Below are 26,343 nucleotides of genomic sequence, written 5' to 3'. Positions count from 1 at the left end.
CTCCGGTAGAGACGCCAAAAGGGAAAAAATCTCCCCAAGACCAAGTCTCCGGAGAGTCTCGCTCGGTCGCTCCAGCACAGCAGTACTACTCACTCCGGTCAAGTCGACACATCCCCCTTGGTCATCTCCTCAGAGTACTCTTTCTAGTTTCCATTTTTCTTTCTCTTATTATATCTCAACTTGTAATATCATCGTCAGTCACTCACCTCGTAACATTCGAAAAAATTATTTTAGAAAAAGTTTGTGACAAACAGTCGATTTTCTAGTATTATCTGACCAGCTTGTTGGTGCGATTCTCTCCACGTTTTATTGACGATTCGACGTCGTTGTCGTGTGTGTTTTGCGAGTTTTTTTTTAATATTCTCCAACGAGTTCGAAAGTGGTGTGAGCCATTTTTCCCAGTTGTTATATGCCTCTTCTTCCCGCCAACGTTCACGAGATTCATCACAGCATGCAGCAGATTGATCGCAAAGTTGACTTTACGGCCAACATGGGCTTGCCGTTACACACTCACGCTAGAGGATGGATGCCTGCAGCTATGGTCGATCAAACTGCGTAAGTTTTTATTCATTTGCTCTTTCGTAATGTGTTAAACTATTTGTATACGTGTTTCCTTTTCGGCCAAGTCCCGACATGTTTCCCTTGAGAATTGCAATTCTACGAAAGGTGGGCCCTACATTTATGGCAAAGAAAAACAGTTGGATTAGGTCGATAAAGGGTAGAGCTGGTCACAAACATTCGGTGGAAATATGGTCCCCCCCCCCCTCTTGTTCCTAGTAAAAACCTTTCCGAGAAAATATGTTTTTAGGCGACGGTAAGGAAACGTTTTGACCTTGTTGCAGATGTTTCATGACCCTGGCAATTCGTCGAATGCAATTTACCCTCCCCGAATTTTTATAAAACCCCAAGGTTAAAAGTTGTTGCTGGGTTTTTACCTCGCCCCAAGGACGTAATAGTTAACTCTAAACAAAGATTGATTTTGTGAATTTCTTTGAAAACAGATTGGGTGTAGGTCGTGCACATTTCGAGAAGCAGCCGCCTAGCAACTTACGCAAATCGAATTTCTTTCACTTTGTCATCGCCCTTTACGACCGTACGGGACAACCAGTTGAGATTGAACGATCGGCTTTTATCGGATTCATCGAAAAAGATCAGGTTTGTAATATTTTATTCTCTCTTGGTCCCTTTTTTTCTATTTTAAATCAATCATTTTATCCGTGATGAAATTAGGAACCCGATGGCCAGAAGACCAATAATGGCATTCATTACCGATTGCAGCTACTCTACGCCGGCGGTAAGTGATGGGAAATCAATCGAATCATATTTGACGCGCCTATATGAACTCAAAATTCATGCTTGGTTAATTCTCAATGACCTTCCGAGAACGTGCTTTAATTCTCTTTTTTTCTCTACCCATCGTGTTTTATGGATTAGGTTACCGACAAGAACAGGATATTTACGTTCGGTTGATCGACTCTGTTTCCAAACAGGTAACGAATTTATTCAAATCCTTCCTAGTAGTCGTGTCTTTTCTGGGAATTCTTCATAATTCTCGATATTAATGTTCAGTAGTAGCATTTGATGTATTTGCACTAGAAGATTACAGCCATTAATGGCACGCGCTGCAAAGATAAACGGGAGTCTACTAGTGTGCACGCATGAATTTCTGTACCACGTCTAAGAGCTTATGCTAATCAAGTCGAGGGAGGAGGAGGAGGGTAGATGGGGGAATGATAGGGTTATCTCTCAGGCACTTGGGGTTGTTGCCTTGTTGTAATGGATGCTGCTGCTCTGCTTCTACGCTATGGGAAATGGAATTAAGTTGATTTTTCGATCCTTTTTCCCTTTAGGCCATCGTCTACGAGGGCCAGGATAAAAACCCCGAAATGTGCAGGGTTCTCTTAACGCACGAAGTCATGTGCAGGTATGTGTAGCTATCGTTTATTTTCGTTGGCATCATTTTAAATTTATTCGATTTATTGGTTTAGCCGCTGCTGTGACAAGAAAAGCTGCGGCAATCGCAACGAGACGCCGTCGGATCCGGTCATCATCGATAGGCAAGTTCACCTACCATCTCTTTTATATGATTAAGTTTTGAAGGAAATGGTATTGGAAAGTAGGGTTTTTTATTTCATTGTCGATGTTAATCGAATTGCCAAACTATCAAGGGGGAAGAATCAATTTATCATTTATTAGGTCCAGTTTGGACAGGTCTAATCTACCAAAATTTTATTTCTTTGGATTGTTACGGCTCTCGCGAGATTGTTTATATTGGAAATGTAGTATAAAGTTTATTCGTTTTCAAATGGAACCCTGGGGGTATTCAAACTATCCATTAAATGCTTAGATTTGACTGCAGCAGCAGCAGTTGTGCTTTTCTTCTAGGCCGTAGGGATTCTTCTTCAACTATCCCAAGTATTGAAAATTGAAACTCATTTTAGGCTCAAGCCTAAGAATGCCTAAACCTTTCGTCATGGGCCGGAACTCTTTATTTTATTATTATCGTATTATTTCCCACTTCAAGTTTTTAAACTGTGCGGTCTAGGACTTCCTGCCGAGTCCTGCAGCAGCTAGTCGGGTGCTGACACATTAGGCAACCCTTTTTGTAGCTACAACTTTTGGGAAAAAAACTTTTTTCTTCCGATCCTGGGGCTCACAGGGTCCTGAAAAAGAAATGATCTGGTGAAAGTAAGAAAGGCGTCGACGCACATCTTGAAAGTGCCAACTTGGCGCTTTTAAAATAAGGGGGGAAGAAGAAGAAGCGAGAAGTCGTCTTGAATTAAAATGTTTGTCCATCGAGGTGATTGACGCTGTTGGGTGGGGGAGAGGCAACACACCAGTGGTGGCGGCGGTTTTTGCGGTGATGACTGTTAATTAGAGCCAGCCAGTCGGCGGCTAGTCGTTTCAGCTGTTGTTTTTTGGTCTATACTTTTTTTTGCTCCTTTCGTTATTCCGCCGGAAGAGGTTGAGGCCACAGCTTCCCCTTTTTTACGAGTAAAGGGCTTTTTGCGTGTTGTGATGATGCGTCGAGAGGCGCATGATTGAATTAAAAGGCTCTCAAGTGTTGGGTAAAAGTAGTTGCAAGTGGAGGATAAGCTAATCAAGTTATCCCGCCCCTTCTTTATCGATGATGACCGCAATGGAAGGAAATTCTTTTAGCAGTCGACGGATTATAGCGAGTCGATGGAGTGAAAGACGCACTCTAGCGGATGATGTGTTTGTCAAAAGACTTGAGATGGAACGAAAGTTTTATGTACATCTTTCGTGAATTTTGTAAGTTTGTCTACTCGCATCAGTCTGATTAGTTGTATGGAGGCTGGTGCGTGCGTCACGTGACTGAAAATGGCCTTGTGATAAAAGGGAGTAGCCCTCCCCCATCCATATGTCGTCGGTTCAGACTAGCGTTATATAGTCGTGGTGGATCGTGGCTTCTCTTGTTTCACCTAATCTGATTGCTGCCAGGACTACTGCTGCTGCTGCTGCCCTTTTTTCGGCTCGTAAAAGTTGATCTGAATATAATTTAAGAAGATTGGACAGAGGGAGGGCTGGTGCTTGATAATGTCTTATTTTCCGGGGGGATGGAGCACAGTGCATTATGGCTTGTTGAAAGGGAGAAAAAAGATAGAAGAACCTGTTGGAAAATATATGACGGGGAAAAAGCTACAATCGAATGGTCGAGGGGAGTGGATCTAGGGTGGGGGGGGGGTTGAGGTCGTTACCACATATGGCACAGTGTAGCAGCACAAAAGAGGGCCATCACACACACTGGGCTTTTTGCTTGTCTAGGGCACGCGTGTAACACAATAGTTAGCCGATCTGTGACGGAATAATTTTCAACAGAAGGGTAGGAAGAGGGGCGCGATAGTGATATATCTTTCCCGTATGCGTGTGTATGTGGATGCAGAAATAATATGGCCCAACGAAAACCATATGTCCTATCTTGAAAAAGTTCAGAGCTGTCGCAAGAAATCGTTTCTCTCTCTCTCGTGCTAACCCCGGAATAGAGAAATCTTTGTCAGTGTTAATTTATTTTTACCGTTGAAGAGTTTGGTTTAGTAGCGAAGAAGTGTGTGTGTGTGTGTTTGGTCTGTGTAGAATGTTTGCGTAAGGGGCCTAAAAGCCGGACATCTGGTATTTGACATTACGGTTGTAAAGAGGAAGAAATAAAAGGTTGGTAGCAGAAGGGGATCAAATGGGGGGAAGAGTTTTATACGAAGGGGGGATGTGTGTCACGAAATCGACGACCACTCCCATCTCGTCGGACGATTATTATGTCAATTTTGCTTGTTTCGATTTGCATGTGTTTGTATAGTGTCGTAAAACATATTCCATGTCGTTCAATGGTTCCCTTAACGAGCGACCGATGATGATCGAATTTTGCTCCTTTTGAATGACCCGCTTGATGATGTCAATGGTTAACGATTCTATTCTTGTATTTTTCTATACCTTTTGCAGATTTTTCCTCAAGTTCTTCCTGAAATGCAATCAGAACTGTTTGAAGAATGCCGGAAACCCGAGGGACATGCGCCGCTTTCAGGTACAGCATCCTACACAAATGTTACAAAAGTAACTAGTAAATGATTTGTGCGGATGTGATTTAATTTTAAATAAAAAAAGGAGAGCTAAAAAAGAAGGCGATAATGACTCTGAAAGAACTCCCCTCCACACGTCATTTGTTTTCTGTGGAAAAAAAGAGAGGCGAAAAGTTTAGTTGCGAGATACTTTAGTGTGTCTCGTATTACGTAGTCGACACCCTCCGGAGACAACTTCCCTTCGACCTGTCTCCTGTTTCCTTCCTCCCCTAAATAAATAAGTGATGTCAGAGAGTAGAGAGAGAATAAGAAGTTGTAACTCTTTTTTCTCTTTGCTCTAACACGCTTTGTTGAAAGCTAATGACTCCGCACGACTTCCGCACACAATCTTTCTTTCTTTTTCGTTTGAATAATTGTTTTGTGACATTTCAGTCGTAATTTTAAAAATTCGTTTTTCTTTTCAGGTTGTCGTCGCTTCGCAGGTCAGCGTGGATGGTCCTTTGTTGGCCGTTTCGGACAATATGTTTGTTCACAATAATTCAAAACACGGGCGTCGGGCTAAGCGTCTGGAGCCGACCGATGGTAGATTGAGATCCTTAGAAACTATTAAAACATCAATTATTCAGAGGTGTACAGAAGAGTCTAATGGCTATGTTTTGATTGTGGAACAGGTGTGTATCCAGCGCTTCCGGCTACACCCAGCATCAAGGTTATTAGCCCGGCAGAGGGATGGACAGCAGGAGGTTCTACTGTCGTTATCGTTGGTGACAACTTTTTTGATGGTCTGCAAGTTGTATTTGGCACGATGCTTGTTTGGAGTGAGGTAAGGACGTAATTTATTTTTTGAAAAAGTCTAGCAGCTAATGAAATATTTAGTGACCGTTTTGCAGCGTTCATTCATTCTCAAAATAACCCGACTTTTTCCTTCTTTCTTAGTTGATATCGTCGCACGCCATTCGCGTCCAGACTCCACCCAGACACATTCCGGGTGTTGTTGAGGTGACATTGTCATTCAAGTCCAAACAATTTTGCAAAGGTTCACCAGGGAGATTCGTCTATGTTTGTAAGTTGTTTTACTTATTCAGTGGATAAAACTTGTTCTTTAACGCTAGTGTTTTATTATTGAATAGCGCTCAGCGAACCAACGATCGACTACGGCTTCCATCGTCTCAGCAAGCTTGTCCCTAGGCATCCAGGAGACCCAGAGAAGTTGGGCAAGGTAGATTGTGAATTATCCAAGTTGTATTTGAATGTTTTATTCATTTCTTGTTTAAAATTAGGAAATCATATTGAAACGGGCAGCTGATTTGGCCGAGGCGGTTTACGCCAACGCTATGCCACGCAATAACAGTTTAAACCAGCTGAGTCTGCAGCAGAATGGATCCGTTTCTAGTGTTTCCATGGCGCCCTTTAACTCGTACACGTCTCAGTTGGGTGTGTCTGTTCCAGGCGATTCGACCAACTCACAAGGATGGCCAGAAGGAAGTGGTGGTGAGTCTTGTGCCAAGAAATTTATCCGTTCATCAGTTGTTTTAGTGCGCCATTTAAACGACATTTTTTATTGCTCTTTTAGGATTTTACTTTTGACGTGATTAATTTCAAATTTACGCGCCCCATCACAGCAGCCACATCAAAAAATCTGAACGCGAGAAAAAATATTGACGGGTTTGAAAAACAAATTATTTTGTGCCAAAGAAGCCATGCGGATGGTATCGATTGACATTGAGAGAAACTATGTAGACATTTCCTGCAGGATCGTAACCTTATTGATTTAATTACTTCATGGCGAGAGATAAGAGCTTCAAAGAGAAAAATTTAACTGAATAGAAATCCGAGTGCTGGAGTTTTTAAATAACAATTTTTACTTGTCATGTGAGCGTGATCTTGTAATACCTTGACGATCTCTGTTATAAGCAAATGTCGCCGACTTTGTTTTTTGTTTTTTCCCCTTCTACTCTGTACTCCTAATTGAGCCAACAGTTGTCACTCTCCCTCTTTATAATTTTCTTTTTAATGCCCCCCCCCCCAAAAAAAAAAAAAAAAAAATAACCATATCTTTTCCCTTTTTACATTTTTGGAATGGTAACAGTTTTTCGTGTTCCTCAAAGGGCCGGGTTTAGGTTCCTCGTGTGTCTCTCCTCTCTACCCTTCTTTTTAGTTCCCCAAAAAACTTGAAAAAAGGGAAGAGAAAAAAAAACGTATACTAAATATTGATGCAATATCTTCTTGTAAACAAAACTCACACAAAAGAAAAAAAAAAATTGTTCTTTTTAAAAAAATCTTATAAGAATGATCTAGTTAAGCAACCGTTTATCGTTTTTTATTAGGGGAGCCGTGTTAAGTATTGTGTAATTAATCAAACGTCAACAAAAATTGTGTGTAGCATGTGTGTCGACGAATGTTGAGGGTGCAGTGATTGGATTGCTGTGTGTGTGTGTTCACCCTCCTTGTTCCCAAACAAAATAACAAACCACCTCTAACCTTTAAAAAACCATCATCCACTCTTTTTTCTATAAAAGCGTGTGCTGATTCGGACGAAAGCTTCTAATCGATTGTTCCTCCCCGTTTTTCTTTTTCCCCTTTATAAAACAAAAATATGCGATTTAAAAAAAAAAAATGAAAAATAACAACACCGATGGTTTTCTCTCATTTTGTGTGTATTTGTGTTGTGACTGGGTTTTTGTTCCGATACATCTTTTCCTCCCATTGTAAAAATAATGTCTTTTATTTGAAAACTTTTATTTTATTATTAACTAGCACTACTTTCTACTACTTACCCTTACTGGTAATATCACATAGAATAAAAAACAAAAAACTTGCGTGTGTTGTACATATAAAACAACTTTTACCTATTTACTTTTAAGTTACTCTTTCCCCTCTTCTATCTTCTTCTCTTCAGTCAATAAAAAGTCATCTTGAATGTTATCTGAAAGAACAATGCGAGCGGATTATTTCGGGTCGGGATTGCCTAGCTCCTATCTTGTGGCAAGGGGTTTAGTAGAAGTTGTTACCTCCTTGTTTGGTTGTCTCTTAAGGTGGGAAAGTGGGCAAACAAAAGCGAACGACGTTCGATTTCGGCGGTCACGTGACACGGCACGTTTTCACTCAGCGCATATACCGACCACCGCCTACGTCCTTGTGTGTGTTTGTTGTGTCTACTATCTTTTCTCTATTGTTTGGATTAAAACCCTCACTGGTGGTGGGGTTGTGCCGTGTGTACCATGTCACAAAAGGAAGGGGACAGGATTTAAGTAGACTGGGGGGGGGGGAAATATCAGGACCCCAGGATCTAACACACACACAAAAAAAGGATGGAATCTCTGTGTGTAAAAAACGATGTCAGTTTGACGAGGAAGCAATCTAGGATTTATTGGTGCGCGGATGTAAAGTGTAATTCGATCTCTGTAGCATCCGCCCTGAAAATATAAAAATCGATTGGCACAGGGGAAAAATAATCTAATGGAAATATGTGCGTTGAGTAGTGCGACACACTCACATACGAAAGGGCTTATAAATGAGAGCTAACCAAAAAGATAATGGTAGAAAGGTCATCATATTATTTGAGCTGTGAGCCGGATCCGGTCGAGTGCGCTGTGACATCATCTCAGCGACTTGTGCTGATTAAAGGAACTGAATGAAAAATCATTCGGATGGGAGGTAGACAACGAATAAAAGTCACGTGAAAAGGGGAACCCATTTTCAGAAAACATTAAGCCGATGTTGTGTTATTTTAAAACGGTATACTTACCTAAAAATTGTAATCTCAATTTGTTTTGATATTGTAAAGTAAAGTAACTTATGATCATATGATGTGTACCGTGTAACTTAGGGGCAGACGAAGCTGTCGCATTCCGAGCTGCTCTGTTGGTACTGGTTCTTTACTGACCGCTAGATGCCACTGACTTCAATTGATTTTGTCATAAGGTACAGACTCCATAATAAAACATGGCGAAACAAATTGTTGCTATTCTATTTTATACTTATTTTTCTGTGATTCCAAATACCGAATTGAACTTCGTTTGTGTAGGTTTATCTTGACCTTCCATTTATTCAAATTTTAGAAAGTCTGTCAGTCATTCCAGCAAGTTGACTTAGTGCTCAGTCGCTTTCCATCCATTGGATCCTTATGCTGTCAAAAGCCTGAAACTCTTATTTGAAGCCCACATACAGTGCAACTAGACAAATGTGCCAAGATAAGGTATTTTCCCATTACTACTACCACACCAGAAAAATGAAGCATGAAGACATTAAGATGTTATAATTCATATTTTCATATAACATAGGTATCCTTTCTTATGGACCATAGGATCTTTATTTCCGAATCTTATATGTAACCTGTGACTGCATGTTTGTTATGACGACCGCTTCTACATCCATTTAGAAGGCAACCCTGAGAGATAGGTAGAGGTTTCATAGATGAATTTGTGTAAATTTTTAAATAATGTAGATAATTTTCTTTATCCCATCACTACTTAGTGTCCCAGTTTCAGTGACATGAAGAGTGTGAAGTGCCTGCCATGCGCTTGTACATTTACAAGACCTATTTGATGAAAGTCAAATGCCTTACTGAATTTGTCTCCCAAAAGCATTATTCTCACCTTTTACCATGCTACCATTGACTGAGAAGTTGCACACACCTGCAGTCACTCGCCACAGTATTAAGCCAAGGTAACCGACCGTTGACTTAATTTCGTAGATTATCTACTAATCTACTTGCGTTAAACTCTGTGTCTGTATAATAATTCAATTAAAAAATCGGCCCTTCTTGCGCGCAAGCGAGGTGTTACTTAGACGTTTCTTTTTTCTAAAGCGAGATGGCTTTTCGATAGTTTTCAGCTGTCAGAACAGTCAGTTTCTACTACTTTTCATATCTCTTTAAACATTTATTGGCAGTTATTGTGTGGAAATTTTTTAGTGAAAACTAACAATAACTATTGCACAAACAAAGCTCACTTGATAGATTTTTAATAATGTTTTTTTTTTCTACTTCCGGTTTTCTCTCTTCAGTCAGTAGTTCAGAAAATATTCATTCGACGCACAAAATAACCACATATTCGTGATCCTCGTCAAATTTGTGGTAAAGTTCATGTTTTTATTTGTACGTACGCGTACTTCCGGTTTCGAAAATTTTCCTGAACTATATAGTTCAGGAAAATTCTCGATTTTGGCCAAATTTTGGATTTCGTTTAAATCACATCTAATCGACCCCAAATTTCATGGAAATCACGAATATGTGGTTTAATTTGACGACAGCTCAATGGTAGAGGCGCTAAGGTTACTTCCGGTTTACTTCCGGAATTTTTAAAAAAGACCAGCAAGTGAGCTTTGTTTGTGTGCAGTTAGTTAGGTAGATTTTAAGCAATTTAAAGCGCGCCTTTGAAGTTTTGAGCAAAAAAACCAGATCAATGAACCTATAAGTATTATTTGACTATTATGTAACCTTTATTGGCATGTCACTTAATAAGAATTGTTTTGTCTTTATTCAGGTAATGCAGAGGAGACGTCGAGAAGATGGATTTTCTCATCTTTAACAGTCGTCACCGGTCTCCGTCGGATCTACTCCTCATGGAAACGAAACTCGTTGGAGTGAATGGATGTAAGTTCATCATTTACAAGTTACTCACATTTAGGTTGTGTGTATTGTATTCTAATCTAATTTGTGTTTAATCTGATTTAGAATGCGCCAACAAAATACTTCTGGCAATGGAAATGGACAATCGCTGGCAGTGGAAAGGGACAATCGCGACCGGCACCGAGAATCGTCATCAACGTGGATCATTATCGTATTGTTGGTATTATTTCGTTTGTGTTATTGCTAGTTAACCCGTTGGCTGCCACGCCTTTGTTCTCCCCTAGCTCCTTAGCACGGGCCGCGCTGTTCGGCCTCGTGGTCTTCATGCCGCGGGGTCGGAAAGTCGCACCAGCCCAAAATTCGCCGCAAGGCGCCTGTTAGGCAATGCACCATAGGGACTCCCCCCTTGTCGATACGGTGATGGATTCTAGAGGTTGTGCATTCCATCTTCTCCTGTCACCGTGTCAGCCCGGACTTGTCAGCAATGGCAAGTCCCACTTTGGTCATGGATCCTTCAGACGTGGCGCGTAGAGTAGTAGAGAGTACAACCTACGGGTTGTATGGCGTGGCAGCCAACGGGTTAACTTAGGTGTATGTATGTATGTGACTGTAAAATGTGGTGGAATTGTGGGTGGAGGTGGGACATTAAAGCAATTCCTTTAAAGATTTCGTTAGCTGTGTCTTAAATGTTTAACACTTGTACATATCTTACAATTTTGAAGTTTTACATAAAATTCAGGCAAGTACCTGATCAGCTCCAGACTCTTCCAATAAACTTCTATGAGGAACCGAACGTTCTGCCATGAACATCTTGGTTACGCCATTAACTTGCATAACTTTCCCTGAACATGAAATTCGTCCAAGTATCAGAATGTCCGAATGCAAAGCAAAAGCCCGAGACATGAAACAAGAAATATCCAACAAAAATTAGAACACGTCGCAATGTCAATAGATTTGGAAGTGTTAAGAATTCGTAGAAGATGGTTACCATTAATAAAATGTATTTCTTCATTTTAAGTGATAAACAATAATTCCAAGTGACAAGTTACTATTTTGACATGCCCGAGAAATTTAAACAAAACAGACATTTTGACTCTAGTATTTAGGAACCTCCCTGTAGTATGCTGGAGAAGCGTAGGTTGTGATGTTATATCCAGGTGCCTTAATGGTGTAGTAAATCGGGGCAGTAGAATTCTTCTGATGTTTGGTGTAGCAGGTCGGATCAGCGTAAGTAATTATATAATACTCAGGTGCCTTGGTAGAGTAGTAATTGGGAGCTTCAGTGTAGCAGCTGAGGACAGCGTGAGTCGTGAAATATGCGGCCTTGGTGGTGTAGTACTCCGCTTGCCTTGGTGGTGTAGTACTCCGCTGCCTTGGTGGTGTAGTACTCCGCTGCCTTGGTGGTGTAGTACTCCGCTGCCTTGGTGGTGTAGTACTCCGCTGCCTTGGTGGTGTAGTACTCCGCTGCCTTGGTGGTGTAGTACTCCGCTGCCTTGGTGGTGTAGTACTCCGCTGCCTTGGTGGTGTAGTACTCCGCTGCCTTGGTGGTGTAGTACTCCGCTGCCTTGGTGGTGTAGTACTCCGCTGCCTTGGTGGTGTAGTACTCCGCTGCCTTGGTGGTGAAACTCGGGGCAGAGTTATTTTTTGGGGCTTCGGTGTAGTAGTTTAGGACATCATAAGTCGTTGTGTACTACTCTGGGGCCTTGGTGGTGTAGTATCCGGTTGTTGCGTATGTTTGTCGTGCAGTAAGGCGGCGGCGTTGCGGTTTGGTATCCGCCATGCGCAGGAGACATCGGTACACCAGTCGCCGACCCAGCCATCGACGACACAACAACCACAACGGCATAGTTTACTAGACATTATTCAATAATACCAGGCATATTAACAAAAAGAAAAACTAGTTGAAATTGATACAAAATCATTTAACAGAATATTTACCCATGATTGCCAACTGATAAGATGAAAAAGGCAGCTGGTGACAATTAGTACGATGCAGTTGTGCCCATGTCAGAGGCGTTCACTCTATCTACGGATTTCTATCTCCTTTTATCTCTCCTTTAATGAGATTTTCTCTCGTGGTCGACATCAACGATGAACACCCAACAGCAACACAACGTCATAGTTAACTATATACAATAAACGAATTGAAGATTAATTTTCGAATACAAATCATTTCAACAACTAAAACAAGATAAAATTGATTCTAGACTCGAATTAACAATAAATATTTACCCATAATTACTAATAACACGATGAAGACGGCAGTTGGTGACCAATGATGCACCTACAGTTGTTGCCGTGTCGGAGACGCTCACTGGACTAATTTCTGCAGCCTTTTCTCTCGCAATTTATACGACTTGTTCTCACCCTTACCTTTCAACTCGAGCCTTGCAGCAATTGTACCTACTTAATAATGGTGAAAAAACGTTCCGTTCGCACCCAACCTCTACCCCGTTGCATGACACGTTTTACGTTATGATCTCCGTGACCTTCGAGAGTGAAGAAAATGCAAACTGGCCTTTCCTTCTTTAGGTTGACGTTGCTGGGGATGGGTCTACAAAAACCAATATCAAAATGAATACCAAATGGTTTTGTAACACGTTTCGTTCTCACCCAACCTCCACACCACCGCATTGACAGTTTTACGTAATGATCTCTGTGATCTTCGATTGTGAAGGATATGCAAACTGGCCTTTCCTTCTGCAGTTTGACGTGGCTGGGGATTGGAATGGGTCTAAAAACTACAAAAACCAATATCAAAATGAATACCAAATGGTTATCGCTAAAAACTCACTTGCTACACTCACTCATTGCTACACGCGTTAGCAAGATACCCGTTGAAGGGCTATTTATGCTTTTTGTTTCGTCAAATAAAAATAAAAAATTTACGATCAATGACTCGATAATGGCCGTATTATCACTTTTGATGGTCATTCGATGTTTAATGCAAGCTGTCAATGGTGATGCTGAGTAATGAGATGGTGATAAAGGTATACTTCAATCAGAGTAAGCTTCTGCTGGTTGCTGTCATTGATATATTGGATATTGTATCGTGGACCCGTTGAGATTTTTTGTGAAACTTATAAAATATCATAAATGATGGGTGAAATATTGAAAAAGCATGTATATCCTATGTGAATAATGAAAAATAACAATTTATTGATGTACTATAATAAACATGTTTATGCATATCTTAATTTTTTTTCATACATTCTATTGATACGCAATTATTATGTTATGTTCAGTTTAAAATGATTTTCGATTTAGTTTGTAATCGCGAAATCAAGCCAATCAAGGCAGGGTGAGACTTTGCCTGGTTAAACATGTTAAACATACTGTCTTTCAGAGACGTAGGCGATGCAAAAATGAATTGCGACTGTTTAAAATATTGCTTCAAAATCACCCTAACATTCTGAGTGTAAGACATCCTAAGTTCTGAGTGAAATCCAAGACGTCGTCTACTTCATCAAGAAAATAAATAGGCGCTGGTTTGAATATTAAACAGCATAGCCAAAATCAATGATAGTGTGGACATGGAATACACTACATAGCCACTAAGGATCTCTGACCCACCACTAATTTCCGATAAACTCTTCCATACACCGCTAAAAGCAACTTTGACTTCGATACCAACTACTGATATACCACAGTTTACCCGTCTAGTGGCTGCAGCTTTTTTCCCGTTCCGGGTATCAGGGTAGAGAAAATAGCACCAAAGTCTTTTGTCACTTGTTCCCAAGCCACCGGAAGAGTTTCTTTCTTCTTTTCGTCCAGCTTTAGGATTGCATTTTAAATTTTCGCCTTATCTTCTTAAACAATCCACTTCTTCCGCATCAACGCAGTATGATTATTCACCACTGTAAACTTTACTGTTCAAAATCAAATGGGACTAGAATGTCATGTCAACACCATTTCAAAATATTGATTGAAAATTTAAACTTAACAGGTTACGTTCTTTTCGGCATCGATATGCCGTGTAATTAATTTAATTTAAACTCACTAAATAGGAAATTACTATTATAAAAATGAAACGTGAAACGTTGGTGATGTCGCCAATCAACTCCAGTTGATTGGGGAACCTGTGGCGACGCGAGGCAGTAGCACAATATAAAAATCGATTGGCACACGGGAAAATAATCTAATAGAAATATGTGCATAGAGTAGTATGACACACTCACATACGAAAGAGCTTATAAAAGAGAGCTAACCAAAAAGATAATGGTAGAAAGGTCATCATATTTATTTGAGCGTGAGCCGGATCCGGTCGAGTGCGCCGTGACATCATCTCGGCGACTTGTGCTGATTAGGAACTGAATGAAAAATCATTCGGATCAGAGAGGTAGACAACGGGGGGAGAAAGAAAGCCACTGGAAAAGGGGTGGAGTCGCTAGTTGTGTTTGGGGCGTGTACATCATAAATAAAAAGCGAGTTGTTGGCGACACGAAGACGAGACACACTATCCCGATCGGAGCAGGTGATAGTGAGCGTTCAAACGGCATCAATCAAAAATAGGCAAATCGTGCCTTATTTTATTTTCTTTCCTTTCTGCGCCATGAGTCTCGGTCAATATTAGTCAAAGAATTAACTGGTTTACACGCTGCTCTAGTCCGTCTAATCACGAAAAGACAATAAAAACAACATCAACGCAAACAAGTTAAAAAGATGATCCTGTCGTTCGGATGAGATGCTGTACACTTGATGCCCACGTGACGGCGACACACATAATCCCTCCCGAAAAATAGAATCGAATCACAAAAAATAGAATCGAATCACGAAAAAAAGAAGAGAAAAGAACGTTGATTTTTGAATTTTCTTTTCTTATCTTGGAGAGGGGTGGGAGAGCGGCTCGTGTAGTCCCTACCCGTCGATGACCTAAGCGGCCGACTTGATATCATTTTAGTAATAAAACCAAAAACCCCACAAACGCACGCTCTTACGGATCCGCTTCCCCCCACCACACCACCAGCCGAACCCCCTGGCGAACTTACACCACCACCACCCGAACGAACGAACCCCCTTAAAGTTGGACACCAAAAATAAGAAACAGCACGAAGGAGAGAAGAGAGAGAAAACAAAAAAAAAGTCAGCACAAGAGTCGGTTCGTTTCTTTTCTTTTTTAGTATCGTCACCGGTTACATCGAGTGCTGAAGTTTGTGCGTGCGTGAGTGGTTAACATTGAGATGAGCGTGGGCAGCGAACAGAACACAACCGAAGCGTATTATTAACCATTCGGGAAATTTTCTTTCGAAAAGGAGCGCCACACGCTTCTCGTGAAAAATACACACGACGACCTCACTGTGTGTGTGTATGAGAGAGAGAAGGTAATGTTATTACTATACTACGAAGAGAGAGGTCTAACTAAGGTGTGCCATGAGAGCACAGGGCGCCCCTTCTCTCTCTCTTTCTTCTCTTTCGAGTTTTTAACGTCTTCCGTGAATGGACCGGCCATTCATTCAACAGTTGAGGTGTGCGAGGAGTTGCGCAGATCTGGTCTGGGACTCGTTCCATCAAAAGCCTCGTCCCGGCGTCGTCCCAGCGTCGTTGTGTTTTTTTTACCTCCGACAGTGTTGGAGGGAGACAAATTTAATTTCGGGAATTTGAATCGTTTGTGGTTGTGAGTGCGTGTAACGTTGACGAACTACAATGATTTGAAAATGTGTTCTCGTTGTGGAATCTCCAATGGAACGGAAAATGGATTAAAGTCGTTTACACGGTCCGAAATCAACGGTAAGTTCTCGAACTATCTTTATTGTTGACAAGGATTCTTAGTTTGCGCTATTTTGAGCGGGTTTATCGTTGACTTTTGGATAGAACCAAATTAGCCGTTGGGTTTTCATTGTCACAGATCAAGTGGTTTGAGATTGTGCCATCGCATTTGCGTGTGCGGTTATTTATTTTTTTCACATATGGGATACCTTTTTTTGCCTACTTTCGAATTTTCATGACATCAGCTCTATTTTGAGCGTTGAGGCGGTTGGGAGATACCGCACCTTCTACCCATTCAGTCGCTATTCACGCTGCTAGATGGCGAAAGAAAGATTCGAAAATCTTTTTCAACAGATGGCGTTATTCTGTTTACTTATTCGACCGCTAGATGGAAATAGCTCTCAGTGTCACTTTCAAAAACTTCGGGTAATTTTCAAAATCCCCACGAAAAAGTCGAAAAAATCAAAACAAAAGAAAAGAAAAAGTGGTTGGCCAGGAAGACGGGCACCTGTTTCTGTATCATCGAAATGGTCCATAAATCAATTTAAATCCCATAAAGGAAAGAGGACGAGATCTTAAGGGGGACAGCACATACAAAATGAACGCAAGACGTTTGTCACGATAAGTCGGATGATGCGATGCCTTATCGTTCAACGTTGGCCGCCGCAGCAGCAGCAGCAGTTCAGCCAAATAACAAACATGGAGGAGAAAAAAATAAAATATAAGAGAGGGGCCTAAATAGACTAAAAGAGAGAGAGAGAGAGAGGAGAGAGATAGAGATAAGTCGGCCTAGTAGAAAATAATCATAAAACAGTTCGTCCCCTCCGAACGTTCAAACAAGGAGCGAAGCTGCAGCAGCAGCAGGAGCAGCAGCAGAGCGGCGGCTAAGATACGTTTGAAATGCGGCAGCTCTCTCCCGGCGCCCCACAGCACAATTATTGACTTGTCACCGAAATCGTTTGCGCTGCGCGACCTTTTACCCACGAGTTTGGTTGCCCAGCTGTTTGTTGCCTGAAATGTATAAGCTCTAATATAGCGCCCACCTCCGACAAAAAATAAAAGGAAAAAAATAAAACTAGAATATTATATTAAGTATGCTAATCAGCGATGACTTTATATGTACGTCGCTAAAAGGCTCGAAAGGAAAAAATTACAAGGAATTTTTTGTGTGGAATTTATGACCTATCTTCGGTGGGATATTTCTTTTGCCACAATATTGATTGATAAGGAAATGTGTATAATACCATTGACTATGTGATTAGGCAAATCCTATTTAGTCTTGTGGAGTCTATAGGAAAGCCTGGGCAACGGCCGAGAAGGACTGTGGACTGTAGTGCGGCTTGTTACCAACCGCCTTTATTCTCTTATATTCCTTGTGAGCTGAAAGTCAAAATTCCCCATCTATTTGAGTATTTTCTTTGGCTTCGTTGAAAAACTCCTCCTTTCAATTTGAGTCGATGCCACCCGCCAATTTCGCTGAATAAAAAAGAACGAATTGAAATGATTACAACTTTACCAGGGCACTCTGTTTAATGATCCTGGAAAAGGAAACGAATGGCAATTGTTCAAATTCTTTTTTCGTCGGGGAAAAATCACGACCAAATATGGAAATGCCAATTATTAGCTCACGGAGACGGAACGAATGAAAACCACGAACAAATTTTAAAACATAAAAGTAAATTTAGAATCTATTTTTTGTTTTTTGTTTTCAAAGAAACTCAATTTGGGTCGGGGTCGTTCACGTTTCCTTACACTCTGGTCGGGATTATTTTTTCTTTAATTTCGATTTCATGTTTTTTTTTTTTCTTCTTCTTCAAATTAATCTTGGCGGTTGTTGTTGTCGTCGCTCGGTCGAAGGGCGTTGCAACCCAATTTCTTTTTACAACTCAACACGTGGTCGGCGCCAATTTGACTGCTGCCCGTTTTTTTTTCCGATTTGATATTCGTCAAAAAATGAAACGCACTAGCTAGCCGCTTTTTAAATTGATTTCATTTGTCCGATTTCTCGAATTTACGGTCACCAAGGAAACGGAACATTACACCACCACCGCAACTTCCTTATACAAGCTTTCTTCTTCTTCTTCTTCTTCCCCGAACAACAAAATAAAATAAAAGTAAAATCGTCTATTTCCTTTTCTGTACTTTCTATTTCTTAGTTTTGGTGTCATCAGCTGATCAAACAAACAAGGCGAGCCGAAATGTTTTTTCGTTTGGGTTTTACCTCTCATTTAAGGTTATCGCTGTGTCTCCCTCCCGATGGCGACCGAATCTCGTATAGTAGATTTTTCTTTCTTTTTTCTTCCCCTTTTCAACATTTGACTTGAAATGGACGAGTCAACAACTACGTGAAAAAGGGCAGGGTTACAACCTAGCAAATAGCCGCCGCCCCTTATAACAACCCGCCAAATTCTTATTGAAATAAAATTCCATTTTTTCGTTTTCTCTTCACCACGAATTTGTCCCGTCAGACTCACGAAAAATCCGACGAAGGCCGACTAGACTGAATAAATAAAAAGGGCAGAAGAAGACGAAGAAGATGAAGAAGAAGAAGGAGAAATGCATTTTCTAACTGTTTTCCATCATGCGATCGTATCCAATCAATCTGGCCCGATAAAAACCGCCCGTCGAGTCTATTATCTCACCTGTCGAGTTCATACTCAAGAATGTGTCCGAGATCTTTAAAGAAACAAAGATATCTTATAGACTCTCTGCTTTTTCTGTGTAGCCTCAAAAAACAAAAACCAAAAAAGAGAGTCGAAAATATGTTTCAAACGCGCTTAGGTGAGGTTATATATACACACACACACACAAGCACACAGGCACACACAGAGACAAACATAGCAGCGTAAAAGAGCGTCAGGGCCGAGTGGAGAGAGCTAAGAGATAAACGGTTATTATACCTTCTTTTTTCTTTCCTCCTCTGCCTCCCCCCGTTGCCATAAAAACCAGTTGAGGGATGGAGTCGACAACACGACCACTCCATTAGCAGATGTTTATATATATATGTATATTATACACTATATTGTATACCCCTCTCTCTCGCTGTCCTTAGAGAAGAAATTCTTCGCTGGGCTGTCGTCTGTGTGTGCTGTGTCGCTGCTGTGGCCGGCCAAGATCTTGACCGTTTCAAATATTGGGACACCACACATTTCAAGGTTTGTGTGTTTTATTGGCTTCTTTTGAGAGAGGATATAAGCTCGGCTGCTGTGGTGGCCAGCGATAGGTTGCGCCTGCAGAATCAAGCGGCAAGTTCAAATCTTTCCCAATAGTTGCGTCGTTCGGGTGGAAAATAAAAATGAAGGCCCACGTTTAACATTCGGCAATTCCTCAGAGGCGATTAGATTTTGTGTTAGATTATTTCACATTACGCCCTGGTGATGGCGGCCATCAGCGCAATTTAACGATTTGATCGCTTGCAGTATTTTGTCAAATCCTACCAATAAAAAAAAAAACGTGGGGAATTTCCCGGTGACACAATCGCCGTGGATAGGAAAACCCCGGACGTAAAAATCGATAAAATTAAATACGATAAAGTCGTTTTTATTGGCAGCACTCGAGTGCCGTGTGGCGTAGATTTGGTTCTTCTTAGAAAAAAAAAATTAAGGATGGACATAAAACGTCAAACATTAGACCGAGAGCGTAGAGAGAAAAGAAGAAGACCCCAAACGTGATTTGAGAGAGCGTGACTGGAAACTTTCTTCTGTTCACCTCACTTGTGTCAACAACACACCCGTTGAAAGAAAAAATTTTAAATAAATTACATAATATTTTCTTCTAAAAGAATTCCAGAAATGATGAAGCTCCGGTGCTAAATCTCAGTGTCAATAATCTTTTAAGTTATGACAGCGGGAATACAATAATCCGATACACGATACTATACTGGAAATAGTATGACGTATATATAAAAGAATAGTCCCGGAACGTTACACTAGTTATAAATAATATCACACGTAAATTATGATGATTAGATTTCCCGTTTGTCTTCCTGGGAAACGCGAGGTTCTCTCTCTCCTTTCAGAATCTTCCTGCCGGGAGAAAACGAGTAAATTTTTTTTCCCCACTTTAACTTGACGGTCGTTGGCGAGCGAGTGATTGAGTGAGGACCTCCTCGCTCAATCAAGGGAAAGGAGTGTCATCGCTCGAGTCGTCGTAAAACGTTCGCCACGATAAATTCAGCTTTTATTCCTCCCCCGTTTTGTTTGCTTTATGCACGATCGAACCTAATCGCAGTTGTATGCAAATGACCGCCTCGTCTATCTCTTATTTCTTCTCAGGGGCTCGATAATCCCAACCCGAAAAGAAAAGAAAAACAAAACAAAAAAATACAAGACAATATTGATTGGTTTCTTTTCTTTCCCTTTCAAAAACATTTGATGTCCAAAATATACTGAAAAAAAACAAGTGGAGGGAAATACGAGACGATCGTATATTTATATTCACTTATAACCAAACTTGGATCGCAGCAGCGACTCTTCTTCTTCTTTTCTTACCGAGCGAGAAGAAGGAGGAAGATATCGATATGGATGTGGCACATTCCGCGCCATCCATCATTGAGGGTATACCAATGAGTCGAACCTCTCTACAACAGGACAATACTGTATAGTGTGTATATACTTATACATACATGGTTCCCGGAAGTTTTATACGGTCACAACTGAGAGGGTTAGTCGACCAAAAGGTCGCCCATCCAAAAAACAATTTCCTAACGACCGCGGTGTTTAAATTGAAGATTTTTTCGTTAGACGAAGTTTAGATCGGTTCTATCACATTGTGAGTTTGCGTACAGTTTCCGTATTCAATTTGGCGAGACTCTGATAAGATAAAATTGGAATTTGACGTGTCCTAAAATAGGCGAAAACTCTATTATCTAAATAGGAATGAGAAGCGCTTTCATTCAAATTTGGACACATGACACGTCCATTGTCCCTGGCGTGCTATCTGGCCTCCGTGTCAGCTATAAACGCGGCGATGATTTCATTTGACGCGCAAGAGAGAAATCTCCCGTATAATCTACGGTGATCGCTGGAAGCGGAAAATAAAATCCGATTTCGAAAACTTTTGTATTTGCCTCTCCATCCGCACTTTTTCTCAAATCGTACCGTACACTGTACACAACTTGTCTAGATCTCTCTAAGCTGCTTTCTACAGAATAACGAGATCTAACACATGTCCCTTTTGCGATAGGAAGAAATGTTTCTTAGACTCTCCCTCTGCTCTTTTACCCATTTTTTTTTGTACACCGTACAACCTTTCGTCCCTGCTCCGGTCTACTACACATCCGTACCTATATAATCTAAAGTGTCTCTCTCTGTTTGTGTGTGTATGTGCGCTATTGTCGCCGAGAGAAAAACAGTTTTCGGAACTTTTAAAATGAACTTTCAATAGGAAGATAATGAAGCTGAAGGATGGAGGAGAAGATGTCAGAGGAGAGATAGGCCCACACAAGACTCGGTTCCTGGTGCCTCTCTTTCTTGGTTGCCTTCCTGATGGAAATCTCAGCATCCCAATCTCGTTTTTGCCAGAGTAAAAGAAGAAGAAGAACATGTTCTCCTTCTTTTTTTGGTGAGTTCATCATGTAGGGAAACACAGCAAGTGAAGAGAGGACTTCTTCTTCGTCTCCCCCCTTCTAATGTGTTGCAGAGCATGCCACCGCGAGCATAAATCCTCTCTCTATCCCTCAGCTCCATCCATGTAGAAAAAAATGTTGGCTGCGAGTTCTTCTTTCTTTTTCTTTTTTAACGGCCGGAATGACAGCAAAAGGAGTCTCTCTCTCTCTTAAGCTAGGACCAATTAGTGGTCAAATCCATTTAAAAGAAGAAGAAGAAGAAGAAAGAAAAAAAAAAGAGTAGACCTTTGGCGTATACGTACGTCCCTCTTTCTCCGCCCTCGCCCGCCTTCGCCTCGTTTAAATTTCCCCTTGGCTGCTGCTGGCTGCTGCTGTTGTATTGCTCATGTCGGGCCCTGTATCTCTCATACGCTATAACCTGGTCGTGGTGTATATATATATATAGCCCAAGCGTAGAAGAAGAAGAAGGAGTGCGTGTGTGTGGTGGTACACATCCGTAAAACTCAATTAGGTTTTTTTTTCTTCTTTCTTTCTTCCATTTTTTGGAGGTTTTTTTTTAACGTGCCTATAAAAACCGTAAGAGCGGAACGGTGCGGAATCGATCGACTTTGGCCCTCCCTTCTTTTTGGGTTTTCCTCCTCCCTCCGCACGCGATGATTTCATTACATTACAAATCCATCGTCGTGGAATCGATGGATCGCCAATGCCGCCCCCGCGCCGCTCATCGATGGCTGGCGTGTCCGATTCAATTGCGTTGGGACGGACCAAATTGTTCCCATTTTTTTCTTTAACCCCCGAAAAAGCCCAGGCCTTTGCGCTTTTTTCATCTTCTTTTTTTCCATCGAATGCAATCTATTTATTATTTTCCTCCGGTTCTTATTCTGAAATAACCTAAATGGTGGGGGGAGTTCTTCCGCTTCGGCGGGTCGCCGCTGCTGCTGCCGCCCACACAGAACAGCCCACACAACCCCCGTCACTTACTACCGTCTTCTTCTTCTCTCTCTCTTTGTGTTACGAGCGTTTTTCTTTTGTGTCAGGTGTAGAGAGAGAGATGTCAAGAAGGAAAGAAAAAAAAATCAAGTAGCCAAAAACCAGTTGGAAAAACGTATTTTTTTCATCCGTCTTCGTATGGAATTCAAAAGACCCGCAAAAAAGGTGTCACAAAAAGATTTTTTTTCTTTCCTTTATTTGTCCAACCAGGTGTGTCCTTCGCGAGTCAGAGGCTCATCAATAGGTGTCGATGTTATTTTTTTGTGTGTGTGTGTGTGGGTATTCGTATGTGTCAATTTGTCAAACCACCTCCGACCGGTTCTTGGAAGGAAAGAAAAAAAAAAAGGTTCATTCATTCATTCTGCAGACTTCCGCCGGTATCGGATACGATAATACATTCTACACGGTCTTCTAACACGTGTATACATGTCTACCCACTCAACGACCCCAAAAATGAAGACGTTATTTATATTGGCGCGGTAAAATGATTGAAGTTTGAAATTGGGAGGAATAAAAAAGAAAGAATTCCAATGAGTTTTGACGTCCATATTTATCCCACCAATTTTACGTTGCGTATATACTTCCAAACCGATTACAGCTTTGAAGAAGAAGAAAATGTAAAAAGGAAAAAAGAAAAACAAAGTTTTGCTGAAATACTGTTATTATTAGATTATAGACCCTCAGTTCAGTCTGTGTGCAGGATAATAGCAAGTAAACCCCTGTACACTTATTCTTTTCGCTTTTTTTTAAGCCGACTGATTTCTTTTTTTAAAGCGAGGAATATGGGTGCGTGGGGGTCCACTGTATACAGCTGTAGTCTTCCAGGTGTATGTTTTAGATAAATGAAGTAATTTGGCTCTGCGCGGTACACACAGGCCGGAGCGCTAAACACCTATTCCTTCTCCCCTCTCATTTTTGGAAATATTTTTCAGACCATCACCACGACTCAACTCATTGACTGTCTCTACCTCGCTTTGGCGGTGAACGAAAGATACAAATACAATTCGATCGGTTTTTATTTTTCCTCTTACCCCGGTGAGTTAACACTTCCGCCGCATATAGCGAAAGGGCTATGCCTTGTGTGTCAGCATTATTCGAGGAATTTCATCTTTTCTTATTCTTTTTTTCTCCCCCTTTTTCTGAAGAATCGATTCCGGCCGCCAGACGGACAGAGAGCCAATCAGTTTTCTACTTTTTCTCCAAGTCTCCCAAGTCAACTTTGCGTGTGCTGCTTTTTTTTATTGTATTTCTTTCGAGAGTGAGTGAGAGTGGTATATAGTAGTCGTATAAAAGTGTAAGCCCAGCCCAGCAGAGAGAGTCTCTGTTGTGTCTGGCGAGTGGACAATGAAAAGGGAAAAGAAGAAGAAAACCAGTCAAGTTTCTTTTTCTTTTTTACTCGAAAACCTTTGGCTATTTATCTCTTTTTATGGACGAAGAAGGTTATATAGTCCTATTTTATTTTTTATTGAGTTTCAATGGACAGGAAATTGCGGTTCAGCTAGCGCAGGGCCGCATCATCAACCAGTTGCTTAGCGGAGTTGCACGCCAACCGGCTATATAATAAAAAAGTCTCACTATATAGTATATTTTCAGTCGTGTGTAACTAAGTCTTCAACTGTCAGGTAGACGAGTGAAAATATGATCAAATAAAAACAAAAGAAAAATGAAAAGCCATTTGAGATAATAATTAGACGGTCGTTATCCGCACCCCAAAGTATTTCCGGGTTTGATACGCCATCGATTATTATAAATGTACTTTTGATTTTCTGAACTGTGGAAAACTCATTTTCCCAAAAGCGTAATGAAAAAGAGGCGGCGACCTGTCCGAGGCTCAGGACTCTACTAACGACCTTTTCAATCAAATGAGAGTAAAAAAACAAAACTAAAACAGCCCACCACAAAATATGAAAAGAGCGGGCGGCGTGGCGGTTATTTTTCTATACATCCTATTTATCTTGTGGAAGTACAACAATTTGTTTCCAACTGTTTTCTCTTCTCCTTTTCGGTTCGTAATACAAAGACACAAACGTATATAAGCTATACAGTGAAGAGCGGTTTTGGAGGAGAGAAAAAATTTTTTTTCTGACAAATGGAAAAACTGTTGGAACATCTGCAACACGGGCGGCAGATGATCTTTCGTATTTCCCAATCCAAATAGACTCTCAAATAAATAAACTTATTCAACAAAAAGAGAAGCCGCGCGCTCTTCTTTTCCCCAACACACACACAAACACTTCAGCCGTTGTGTGTTTGTGTGTGTGTTTAACCGATCGGAAAAGGAAACAATCAATCACCATCGGTCAGTGTGATCACCCACACACGCAGACAAATACACACACACACACGCATCCAGGTGCAAAACCTGGAAATCCAGTCGTGTTAGTTGGGGTCGGTTGTTTTCCCCCCTACAGCTATCTATTACACACGGGCAGTGATTATTCATTATTCACTTTATTTCGTGCCAGTAATTACAGCGAAAGGATATATCGTATTAAATGAAAAACAAGTCATAAAACGAGGAGGTGCCGGTGTGGCGGCAGGTCTCTCTCTTGGTCCAAAAATGTTTTAGTTGCACTTCGCTTGAAGTGTTTCAAATTAAAATATTTTTGAATTTGATTGTTTACCAACAAAGAAAGTTGTGAGGTACAAAAACAGGCCTGATCTGCAGTCGTTCCACAAATGAATTATTTAAAAGACCCTGACTGAGTAAAAAAAAACGGCAAGAGAAAACAGTCACAGACAATTGGATAGCACAGGAATAATCGTACTCCTTTACTATCTAACGATTTATAACCAACGCCATCAAATAGTAAAAAAGGAAGAAGAATAAAGAGAAATTTATCCTACCTTTATGCCTGAGAAATACGGCCAGACATCCACATGTCCTCCATCCATTCGCTGAAAAGTTGAATCCACTAGGCGAGAAAAGGACGTCCTCTTGAATTTTACCCCCACACTCTCATGGATGTACACAGAAGAGATTTAAAGAAAGAGGAAGAAGAGATCCGGAACTCGACTGAGATCGGTTGTTTCTCCAATAAAACGGGATGCTGATTATCTAAAAAATAAAATAAAAAATAGGTTACGAAAAATATGGACAGAAACAACAAATAGGGAAAGTTGAAAATGAGACAGTGGGTTTACCCTGATTGTTAATAAACAGGAGAATTTAAGGATTTGATGTAATACACTGCAAGTCATGCATCATTAAACAATTTAGCAGGTCACAGGTTTGCAATAACAAAAATCAATTACCCCAGCGATGAGGGTGAGATTGTTGCTGATGACAGGTAATACAAGCACAAGCAATTAAACTTTTAGATCTTGTAGTTACGATGGCTGGTTCAGGCCTCAAATCTGCAAAAAGGAAAAGGTTATAACTAGTGTAAACAAATTGCCATGCATTGACAGGGTTCTTTCATGATAAATGCTCCTCAGGAACTAAGATTTTACAAATTGGTGGAACAGGAAATCTCTTCTATTTAAACTCTTGCAATCATTCTATTTTTACTCTTAGTTTTATGGTTACCTGTAAACAGCATGGAGTGTGTATTAAGCAATTCTTTATATAGAATCGCGACACCAAAAGTTCCAACACGACGACCACATAATTGCAACTTTATTTGATGTGCTATTTTTCGTGCAGGGCACGTACGTTTCCCATTAAGTTATTGTTCCATTTTCTTCTTTGTAATCTAATCTTCGTCTCTTTTTGCTAAACTTTGAAACAAAGTGAGCAGACGACACTAATCTTCTAATTAGCGATAAGATATCGATACGAAACTATTAAATCGACCCCCCTAAATCCAAACCGCTCAAAGCGGTTTTCTCAAACGCGCTTCCGACATTGGGAATCAGATCGCGATTTATTTTAAATGTCTTATAGTTCGTATCATCAAGTTACAATGAGCCCCCTTACCACAGAGGAAAAAAAAGTAAAAATTCGCAGGAAACCCGCAGAAAACAAATAAGACCCT

General features: G+C 40.8%; 1 protein-coding gene and 4 long non-coding RNA genes across 9 annotated transcripts in view; 3 read left to right on the top strand and 2 right to left on the bottom strand.

Annotated features, from left to right (window-relative positions):
• Window positions 1–34: 34 nt before the first annotated feature.
• On the top strand, window positions 35–6,757 carry LOC124341088 (transcription factor collier-like). Of its 2 annotated transcripts, none has more exons than XM_046794015.1 (13): window positions 35–555; window positions 1,002–1,155; window positions 1,231–1,294; window positions 1,435–1,490; window positions 1,851–1,924; window positions 1,989–2,057; window positions 4,456–4,537; window positions 4,997–5,114; window positions 5,204–5,355; window positions 5,469–5,595; window positions 5,663–5,751; window positions 5,813–6,023; window positions 6,106–6,757. In XM_046794015.1, the coding sequence occupies exons 1-13, from the start codon at window positions 410–412 to the stop codon at window positions 6,117–6,119; spliced, it is 1,356 nt and encodes a 451-aa protein (XP_046649971.1). In that variant the 5' UTR covers window positions 35–409; the 3' UTR covers window positions 6,120–6,757. The 2 variants fall into 2 exon arrangements, with proteins under 2 accessions (XP_046649971.1, XP_046649970.1); XM_046794014.1 differs by having other exon boundaries at window positions 5,192–5,355.
• A 1,411-nt stretch (window positions 6,758–8,168) lies between these two features.
• Window positions 8,169–9,191, top strand: LOC124341551. Of its 2 annotated transcripts, XR_006918456.1 has the most exons (5): window positions 8,169–8,270; window positions 8,362–8,555; window positions 8,594–8,730; window positions 8,816–8,933; window positions 9,009–9,191. It is a non-coding gene; the product is annotated as an uncharacterized LOC124341551 (long non-coding RNA). The 2 variants fall into 2 exon arrangements; XR_006918457.1 differs by lacking the exon at window positions 8,169–8,270 and having other exon boundaries at window positions 8,445–8,555; window positions 9,017–9,122.
• Window positions 9,192–9,570: 379 nt separating this feature from the next.
• LOC124341594 lies at window positions 9,571–10,358 on the top strand. 2 transcript variants are annotated; one of them, XR_006918513.1, is made up of 3 exons: window positions 9,571–9,609; window positions 10,019–10,128; window positions 10,210–10,358. It is a non-coding gene; the product is annotated as an uncharacterized LOC124341594 (long non-coding RNA). The 2 variants fall into 2 exon arrangements; XR_006918512.1 differs by lacking the exon at window positions 9,571–9,609 and adding an exon at window positions 9,879–9,949.
• A 1,346-nt stretch (window positions 10,359–11,704) lies between these two features.
• On the bottom strand, window positions 11,705–12,643 carry LOC124341550. The gene is made up of 3 exons (XR_006918455.1): window positions 12,337–12,643; window positions 12,043–12,230; window positions 11,705–11,956 (listed from the first exon to the last, which is right to left on the bottom strand). It is a non-coding gene; the product is annotated as an uncharacterized LOC124341550 (long non-coding RNA).
• A 3,199-nt stretch (window positions 12,644–15,842) lies between these two features.
• The window catches only part of LOC124341571, a 49,752-nt gene continuing 39,251 nt past the window's right edge, over window positions 15,843–26,343 (bottom strand). Inside the window, exons 3-5 of one of the 2 annotated variants that reach the window (XR_006918484.1) lie at window positions 25,214–25,424; window positions 17,055–17,286; window positions 15,843–16,821 (exon numbers count right to left, since the gene is read on the bottom strand). This is a non-coding gene — a long non-coding RNA (uncharacterized LOC124341571). Of the gene's footprint in view, window positions 17,287–25,213; window positions 25,425–26,343 lie in introns of both variants that reach the window. The other variant, XR_006918483.1, reaches the window with a different exon arrangement.

This window comes from Daphnia pulicaria, chromosome 5, assembly GCF_021234035.1.
Source record: "Daphnia pulicaria isolate SC F1-1A chromosome 5, SC_F0-13Bv2, whole genome shotgun sequence".
Lineage (NCBI taxonomy): Eukaryota > Metazoa > Arthropoda > Branchiopoda > Diplostraca > Daphniidae > Daphnia > Daphnia pulicaria.
The sequence above is the reverse complement of the archived record's forward strand: the minus strand, read 5'-3'. Positions and strand labels throughout refer to the sequence as shown.

What these genes read in the sequence shown, in the direction of transcription:
- LOC124341088 (XM_046794014.1), top strand. Translation starts at nt 410, where the DNA reads ATGCCTCTTCTTCCCGCCAACGTTCACGAGATTCATCACAGCATGCAG. An exon ending in GCAGCTACTCTACGCCGGCG is followed by an intron (nt 1,295 to 1,434) that starts GTAAGTGATGGG and finishes TTTATGGATTAG; the next exon opens with GTTACCGACAAGAACAGGAT. An exon ending in ACGCACGAAGTCATGTGCAG is followed by an intron (nt 1,925 to 1,988) that starts GTATGTGTAGCT and finishes TTATTGGTTTAG; the next exon opens with CCGCTGCTGTGACAAGAAAA.